A 10,082-nucleotide genomic window follows, 5' to 3' on the forward strand; every position below is an offset into this window, starting at 1 on the left:
TCACTTTTAGCATTTCTTATCTAAAGAAAGTTACCATAATTTATCAACATTTCCAAACAGAGCTTTGGTTTTAACACTTCAAATAGGGTGGTAGACAAAGAAATTTATATTTTTTAAGATTGTATTGTATGTACCACATCAATTTTAGTTCAAAATAATTTCTATATTAAAAAGTAAGAAACATAGCGTTTGTTGTTGTTTAGTACAAAAGCGTTGATGATGGTTTTACTGAAACTAGTAGGCCCGGCATGGCCAGGTGGTTAAGGAACTCGACTCGTAATCTGAGGGTTGCGGGTTCGAATCCCCGTCACACCAAACATGCTCGCCCTTTCAGCCGTGGTGGCGTTATAATGTGACGGTCAATTCCACTATTCGTTGGTAAAAGGGTAGCCCAAGAGTTGGGGGTGAGTTGTAATGACTAGTTGCCTTCTCTCTAGTCTTACACTGCTAAATTAGGGACGGCTAGCGCAGATAGCCCTCGTGTAGCTTTACATGAAATTCAAAACAAAAAACTGAAACCAGTTGGGTGAGAAACAAATAACAATCTTATCATCCACTGTGTCAGAAAAACAACAATGTCGGATTTGTTTTTTACTCTTAATACATAGAGTAGCCTAGTTACTGATACTCTGTCCAAACTTCCCATAAAACACTCTTCAAACACTATTCAACAAGTCAGGGCAACGTAACATAAACTACTTTTTTGTTTATTGAATTTCGCGCAAAGCTACACGTAAAACTAGTAGGAAGGCAGCTAGTCATCACCACCCACTGCCAACTATTGGGCTAATCTTTTACCATCGAATAATGGAATTGATTGTATCATTATGTCGCCCCCACGGCTGAAAGGGCAAACTGGTTTAGTGTGACGGGGATTTGAACCCAGGACATTCAGATTACTACTCGAGCGTCCAACCACATGACCATGCCGGGCCTTCTAACAACCAAGACATCAAAACTGTTTGGTGTTTCTATGGTACTTTTCCATAGTTTGTCAACAATGAGATTAAAAAAAAAAAAAAAACTTTTAACTTCTTTTCTTCTTCTCGTTATCGTGAATGTCCGCCATTTTGGAATAATGGTTTTACGTTATAAGTGTGTTTCTTAAAGGTATAGGTAAAATTAAGAGAACAGTAATACTAGTTCCAACAACAGTTTATTGATGAAAAGCCATGTTACCTTACAGATCAGGTTCATCATCACGTGGTAATTCCGTTTTTACGTCCTCCGAGATCAAACACCCAATATCTCACGCTTACTACCAGTTAGGTTAAATACGAGGGTTAATCCTTTAACACAGTTCTTTCTTGGAATGCGAGAGGTACTTGGTCCGAACCCGTGCCGTGATAAAGTTGAATACAATAAACAGTTTACAAATTGTAAGATAATTGAACGTGAGCTTGTGCTAAGAGCATTTGGTATTCGTCCAAAAAAAAGAAACCTCAAACCATTTTATTTATTATAGTCCTTTATTTAATTGTATCTGCACTCACAATATAGAGATCCATCGACGACTTGATAAACAGACTCTCTAAATTAGACGTGTTTGTGAGTGTCGCTCTAACACAAACTTAGCTTATAAGACGTTAAGCACTGCTGCAGAGTCGAACACACACGTATATACATTATATTTACGATACATCAATCTTTGGTCATCAGAAATATACTTAAAATATGAAACAGAACTTAAGTAAATAAAATAATACAGTGAGTATATAAAGTAACATAGTATGTTCGAAAAACATCTGGAATCATAGGGGTGGTTTGTAGCTTTTTTAATTTTGAGATTCATGACTGATTATGGCGCTGTGAAAGAACTCAACGATCTAGTTAATTTTGGTGTAAATACAAACTTGTTTTGAATTACAAGGGCGACATGTGTAACATATTTTATAAAATTCATTGAAGTATCTGTGGTTCCAAACTTTTTTAACATAACAATGATCGGTTTCTTGTAAATGTTACCTTTAGAGATTAATGCATTTTATAAGAGAACGAATGCCTTGAACTTAAATGTTATGTGTCTTAAGTTCAAGTACAAATTCAAAATATTTACAGATGTGAATACAAACCAAGTGACTTTATGACAATTATAAACATCTGATTCCTATTCAGTTTTAGCTGGAATACGCACATAGCATATCTAACACGATTAGTAATTTAACACAAAAACTATTAATCTAAACTTCACAAAAAACTTGGTTAGTTTTTTAACTTCAGTTGGTCTTTAAGATTATTACTGATAAGGCTAAAGCTGTAACAAAGTTCCTGTTTGTTATTTGCGCGCACACACAGTCCATTGACATTGTCTAGCGGTCGACTGATAGAGCTCACGTGCAAATTATAAAACCTCTACTTACGTCCTAAACGTCCGACGGTTTAGTGTGCACGACAGATGAAGAGTAGGGGCCCAAGAGATGGGGTTCCGACGAGACATTGTTGGACGAGCCGGTGGAAGCTATAGGGAAGCTCCGAAGATCAGAAGATGTTCCGGCAGTAGGAGAGATGTAGGCTGCCCCTTCTGAGCTCTTCACGAAAGGATTCAAGACAAAAGAGCTCGCAGCTCCGCAATGGTGATTTCCTTCTCCAGCGCCGTGGCTAGATGGGTATCCGTAGCCAGGAGACCCACACCCACAAGGTAGAAAGTAGGCCGGCATGGACAAGCCTGAGTAAAGTGATCCAGAGCCATAAGTTGTGATGGGGTAGCTCTTAGATCTGCTGGGAGTGGCAGGCTTAAGAGAGTGACTGGAAATGAGTTCCGTGCTCAAGTTAGACTTGTCTACATCCTCCGTTGAAGAACAGAAACGATGTATAGTGGAGGCCGGAGTTGAAAGGGAAATCGCAGTCTGAGTTTCCATGGCTCCCGGAGGAAAAGAAAATAATCCTGGAAGTGGCGGAGCTGGGAAAAGGCTCCTTGAAAAACCTATTCCCAGATAGTCCACAGTTGCGGGAATATACGACACGGGAAATGGAAATGTCTCCTTTTTTAGCAGATTCTTGGGTTTACGGCGGGGCTTGTACTTGTAATCTGGGTGTTCCTTCATGTGCAATGCCCGCAGCCTCTTGGATTCTTCGATGAAGGGTCGCTTCTCCGAGTCCGATAGACGCTTCCATTCGGAACCAAGCCTCTTACTGATTTCAGAGTTGTGCATTTTGGGGTTATCCAGGGCGATCTTTCGACGTTGGGCTCGAGACCATACCATAAAGGCATTCATGGGGCGTTTGACGTGGACATCACTGGAACCATCAGATCGAATGGTGGTCATGCTTATGGAGCTGAAACGTGACTGGTTCCCGTGAGACTCCAGCGTTGCAGCTAGTCGGTGAATCTCTGATAATCTGGAGAGGCGATTGTCAGACAAAATCATTAAAACTGTTCCTGGCTACGGCCTATTATGGAAGAGAAAACTGTTATTCTAGTTCAGTTCCTACGCCTTAAGAAAATGCGACGATTGTCCAGATTCTTGTGATAAAAGTCTCATGGTGCTTTTACTACTAGCTTTCCTACAATCACTGATCGTTGTTGAAACTACTCAAAGAACTCTAGACTTTCCTCGTTTATAATTGCTCTTCGCCATCAAGAGATTTTAATGTGTTTGGAACGACATTCGTTCACCCCCTGTGTACACTTGAATAACGCTGATTTATTTAACAGTGGCTCATGCATCCAGTCACTCGCTTTATTTACTACCAGCACGTGTGGCACGACGTGAGGCGGGGAGAGTAATAACTATCCCTGGAGCCAATCAGCAAGCATTTTGCTCTCTGTAGCTTGGTTATACAGTGAGGCGTGTGTGATCCGATTCGGGAGGTTTATCATTGGTTATTTTCTCCTTCCTTAGAAAGTTGGGTAGCGCTTAAACGAAGGTTTCGTTTCATTCATCAGTAAATTGAGCTGTAATGATAATAACAAACTACCTGTAAAAGAAAGCACTGAAATTCACAATATAAATATGTTATTTTTTATTTAACCTTAAATGATTTATATATCTTGTTTAATATGAACTACCTTTTATCGATAAATGAAAATTGTGATAAGGTATTCGAGAGACTGAGGTTACAAAGAAAAAAATTTTTCATCTGTCTGATTAAACATTCATTGTTCTGAAGAGATTACATCAGCAATATTATATTTTACCGACAAGTAATAAAAGTGCACTGTCTGTGGTTATACGTGAAGATAGATCGTGGTAATCACTCGACGTACGATGATGATAAATACTTGGTACACCGTACGTAAATTTGTTTCATGAAACTTTATATATATATTTTTCTAACAGGGAAATTTCATTTCAAGTTAATATCCGTTTATTTATGGAAGGGATTAGCAATGAAACCATTAATTTCATGAGATCGTATAACCTACAAGAGCCACGAAAAAAAATCTAACCTCATTTTCTAATAATAGTAAATATTGGTTTTATAAACTACTACGAGTATCTAATGAAATTGTTGCTTGATAACAGAAAGCTACTACATAATACATTATCTGCGTTCTGTCCACCGCTTGGAGATCGAACCCCCGATTTTAGAGTTTCAAGTTCATAAATTTACCGCTGGCTCATCCATCGGGTGATACTTAATCGATCTCATAAACACGCACATAGTAGCTAATTACATAGCTAATAATTGCAATAATAATTCTCAATAAAATATAAATTTTTAATAGCACCAAAAATGTTGATTATTCTTTTTTATTATTATTATTTTGTAAAGTGTGTAAGAAAAGTTAATCTATGTTTGAGGAAAAGGGCAGAAATTTTCAGTGATAGATTTGTTTGTTTTTCGAATTTTGCTCAAAGCTACACGAGGGCTATCTGTGTTAGCCGTCCCTAATTTTGCAGTATAAGCTTAGAGAGAAGGCAGCTTGTGATCACTACCTACCGCCAACTCTTGGGCTACTCTTTTACCAACGAATAGTGAGACTGACCGTCACATTATAGCACCCCCACTTCTGAAAGGACGAGCATGTTTGGTGTGACGGGGATTCGAACCCGCGATCCTCATGTTACGAGCCGAGCGCCTTAACCACCTGATACAAAAATTAAAGAAAGATAGTGTTATTAATAATAAAATATTAAAAAATATTAAACCAGAAGGTTCTCACTGTGGTATTTTATATGGTTAACCAAAAATCTATAAAAACAGTTGTCTCATTCGACGAATAATTTCAAATGTAATTGCTTATAATCACAAACTTGCACTTTCTTTTGTTTTTGTCTTTTCTAAAATATTGAAAACCAATGATGTTGCTGTTACAAAGGTTTGAAATATTTATACATTTGGCAAATTTACGATTTGAAGACCCAACTTATGCAACTTGTGATGCTGAATCATTGTATAATAATATTACTTTACAAGAAACAATAGAGTTAGCAGCAGATCTGATATTCCAGGATGATACGATTGCATAAGACTTAATTAAATAGGTGTTTTTTGTTATAAGATTCTGATAGGCTTTTCTATACTGCTTTTTATATTATTATACAATTCTTAACTAAATCGTTTTTAATACGGTTCTACAAAGCTCTACTTAACCGGTTTTTATACGATTCTATAGGGCTTTACTAAATCGGTTTTTATTGAATTATTGCCACTAAAAACAAACAAACTCGCTTTTATTTTAATAATTGTATTTATAATCAGATATATGGTGTTAATGTTTGGTTTTTGAATTTTGTGCAAAGCTACACGAGGGCTATCTGCGCTAGCCGTCCCTAATTTAGCAGTGTAAGACTAGAGGGAAGGCAACTCATCATCACCACCCACCGCCAACTCTTGGGCAACTCTTTTACCAACGAATAGTGGGATTGATAGTGAAGCAGGTTGTGATGTGCTGAAACAACCAATGTACATGGTCATTTCCAGTTTATAGGTAAAAACAGTTATCAATTAAGAAGTGAAATCAGAAGAACTAGATGTCTACAAATGTCAGTATGTGTGGTGGCCTGACATGGCCAGGTGGTTATGGCGCTCCACTCGTAATCTGAGAGTTTCAGGTTCGAATCTCCATCACATGAAATATGTTTGCCTTTTCATCCGTGGGGGCGTTATAATGTGACAGTCAGTCCCAATATTTGTTGATAAAATTGTAGCCCTAGAGTTGGCAGTGAGTGGGGATGTCTGGCTGGCTTCCCTCTAGTCTTACATTACTAAATTAGGGATGGCTAGCGAAGATAGCCATCGTCTAGCTTTGGACGAAAATTCAAAACAAACAAACAAACAGTGTGTCTGTATGTGTGGCTTAAGAATTCATGTTTAGAACGAAAATGTTTTATCAAGACAAAAGATAAAAGCCAATAAATTTCAGCGCTATAAAATTTATTTTTGCTGTAGATGAGATTATGCGTGTTCAACCGTTTGTCATTTGGAACGTGTAAAAAAATATCTGAAGCCTAATTCTGGCAATTCTTTAAATGTTTAGAAGCAGATGAAGCAAGATGTGATGACGCAGCAGATTAAAATAATATCACTACAGAATACAGCTTCAACAAAGAACAAGACATCCACACGAGAGACAATAATAGTCAAAATATTCAAATCTGCTTTCATTACAAATACGACTGTCATTGACATTTTACTAAAAATGTAAGTTAAATTTGAATATTATACAACGATTCTATATGTTATTATACATTGCACAACAATATTTATGAAGAAGTAAAAAATGAGGTGAGTGAGATTCAAACTCGTGGATCCTCAGTGGCACAGCAGGATGTCTGCGGACTCACACAGCAAAAAGCCGGGTTTCGATACCTGTGGTGGGAAGAGCACAGATAGTCCATTGTGCAATGTTGTGCTTAACTTCAAACAAACAAAAAATCGAATTCGTGACGCTGCTAATAGAACTACGTTAATTTTACTAAGCTAGCTACAACGTCTGCGTTCTTTTTTTCTTTTCCGCGGAGGCACAGCGGCTTATAGAATCGCTCTGAATTTCTCAAATACAAACTTTCAGCTAATGACTGTAATCTCTTGACCGATTTGAGATTTAATTACAATTTTGAACTCAGGAAATCAAGACATTTTGATTGGTGTATTTGACCACGCTCACCGTCTCGCAAATTAATGTACTATAATCATGGCTAAAACAATTTTAAGTGCCGCGGTTATTGAGGATTCTCTGTTGTTTTTCTCTCGCTTTCTCTCCTCGTCGATTATTAAAGATGGCATTTGATAGAACTCTTATGCTATCCAATCGTTTTAATTACTTTAAACAAAATAATAATAGTATTAAAATGAAAACTAAAATTTTCGTCATTCGAGATACGGTTGTATAATTGATTGAAAGATTTATCCGGTTAGTAATATCGCAGACTTGAATCCTATGCGGTCTCAGTTTTCTATTGACTGAAATACGTATATTTCATTTAATGTTAATATTCCATAATCATTTTTGTCAAGAAATAATTTTAGTGTTTTTTCAGTATGATTTTGTTTAGTTAGTCTAAATATTGTTCATTGCATGAGCAAATTTCTTTCAGAATATTAAGTTTTACTAATCAGTATTTTGTGAGACATTTGACTGGAAAAATCGGGACTTTTTTGTGAGCAGTTAAATTTAATTTCCCTGAAAGGGTAGTGAAGAACGCCTGGAGGGGATAACCTATTTTAATCATTCGAACTACTATACAGTAGTGTGTTGTTTGGCAGTCATTAGACACTAAAATGACAAGGGAAGCTTAACGTTGCAATTTATACTGTCGTGACGTCAGTAAAACGTGCGCATGTTATGAATCATGAGGAGAAGTATGCACTCTGTAGGCATAACACATAGCTACACAAGGGCTATCTGCGTTAGCCGTCCATAACATAACAGTATAAGACAAGAAAGAAGGCAGCTAGTCATCACCACACACGCCAACTCTTGGCCTACTCTTTTCCCGACGAATAGCGGGATTGCCCGTTACATTGTAACATACCTACTGTTAACTACATAACTACACGTTTAGTGATTTCTGTTAGAGCCAGCATATACTGTTGTTTCGTAGGCATAACACGATATAATGAACTTCCAAAAAAAAAAAAGAAAGAATATTTGTTACTCTTAACTTTGGTTTTGTTTACTCTTGAAACAGAACACTTCCAGAGACTCTGTGTAAGTACATCCTGTTACGTAATAAGATATAGGAATTTAGACTAAAATTTATGGCGTTCAGTACAAATAACTTAGTTAAAACATGATCATTTATTAGAAATATGGGTTCGAGCTCTGCCTAATATTTCTACTTCTTCAAAAAAATCTATTTTTTTTTAAATAAATAAAGTTTTAATAAATAGAGGGAACATCGTACGCTTATGCGTCATTATTTCTAAATATTTATTTTATAGTTTTTAGAATTTCCGCGCAAAGCTATACAAAGCATAATCATCCCTAATTTTCAACTAATTCAGTAGAAGGAAGGCAGTTAGTCAAAAGTACCTACCGTCAACCCTTGTTCGATTGAATAGTGAGTCTCAAAGTGTGAAATGCGACTATTGCGACAAGGAGACGCAAATCACAAATCATCGCACTTGCAGTTTGGACATGTTAACTACTAAGTCGCGTCTGTCCCCATTTTTAAATTAACCTCAGCGGAAAAAGAAAAAACTACTTTCTGTGCTCAGTTTCCTACACACAGACAGACACCGACAACGTCTTGTGAGTTAATTCCAAAGCTTTAAAAGCGATGTTTAATCTTCGAGTTTCTAATTTCTCCGTGGATTAAGTAAAGAATCAGTTGTTGAGTCGAAGTCTTGTTTCCGCACATATCTGCCTTTAACTTGTTCGCAGGAGTCGTTTTATCAAATTTCAACTTTGCAGCTAGGCCTTTTACAGCACTTGATGAGCTCTGTAGAGGAAAGAAGTTGACTACAATCATCACGGACCTTCTGAGTCTCAAGGGAATGGCTTTTTATCTTGTTTTATTAGAGACTTTAATTCGCTGCTCCAACTGAAGGTTTGCCTCTTTTTTTTTAAGTCTCCTAAAATTTCCAGACACCCTACTGTAATTCTTTAATGAGAATTTTCTGCTATCAAAAAAGAAACCAGCTTATCGGTGCTCTGATTTTCCCTTCTTCAGTGTCAAATTTCAATAATAACCGTCAGACAGAAATACAGATCTAATCCTTGAAAGTATATATGAGAAATGTTTATATATCAACACACAAGTTACACACTTTAATCTTGACATTAAAGTTTTTTTCAGCGGCACAATGACCACAATTTTAGTGGTCAGCATGTAAAGCTGTGGATAGTAAGGTCCAAGGTTTGAGACGTAATGGTACAAGTGCACACTCTACACCTTTAATTATAGGAAGTCAATTCTGGCACGATAAACTCTATAGGTGGGGGTGCTAATTAACTGTAGCTCTGTCTCTAGTCAAAAGTTCAGAATTAGGGATGGCTCTGGTTTAAATGTCATGGGTGTCAAGCTTGTCGCATAAAATAATTCAGGTTTTGAAGAAAATATAATCTTAAGATGCAAGTTTGAAGCACACACCTGAATACCGTAAAGGGTTTTGATCAAACCAAGTCCTATGTTGATAGGTGGGTGTAAAATGTTATTACCGAACTCTGGCTTGAAAGCACCAGTTTTTAGTATCGAAACTACATTGGTCTGTGTGATATTTCATTAAAGTGTATTTATACATAAACTAAAGAAAGTGAGTTGTGATTTTAATCAAACATATGTGAACATTAGCTGAAAAGAGTGAGTTGTGATTCCAAGTTTGGACATGAACACCGATATGGCTTTTATTGATTCCTTGAATATGACAGACCCAAGATCGACGTTTATCTAATTAGAAACAAAGTAAAAGAAAAAAGCAGTTTACCAGTTGACTATGGCCTCTAGCAAGTCCTTTGTCTTAAGTTTAACTTCCTTTCAGCGACTGGTCAGATAATACTTGAAAATCCTTGTTTATACCAGAAAGTTCGACTTTTGAAGATATGTATATGTAGCACCGTATTTATACAGGCCTGTACTGTCTGATGTGTAGTAATCTTGTGTTTATACAGTCTTGTATTGTCTGATATGTAGTAATCTTGTGTTTACACTCGCCTGTACTACCTGGTATGATATGTAGTAGTAACCTTATGC

The 10,082-nt window shown here is 36.8% G+C and overlaps 1 protein-coding gene across 1 annotated transcript; it reads right to left on the bottom strand.

Annotated features, from left to right (window-relative positions):
• Positions 1-1,488: 1,488 nt before the first annotated feature.
• LOC143235821 (uncharacterized) lies at positions 1,489-3,713 on the bottom strand. Its single transcript, XM_076474025.1, has one exon. It carries the CDS (start codon positions 3,366-3,368, stop codon positions 2,364-2,366), a length of 1,005 nt encoding a protein of 334 aa, XP_076330140.1. The 5' UTR covers positions 3,369-3,713; the 3' UTR covers positions 1,489-2,363.
• Positions 3,714-10,082: the final 6,369 nt, after the last annotated feature.

This window comes from Tachypleus tridentatus, chromosome 2 (assembly GCF_004210375.1).
Source record: "Tachypleus tridentatus isolate NWPU-2018 chromosome 2, ASM421037v1, whole genome shotgun sequence".
Taxonomy (NCBI): domain Eukaryota; kingdom Metazoa; phylum Arthropoda; class Merostomata; order Xiphosura; family Limulidae; genus Tachypleus; species Tachypleus tridentatus.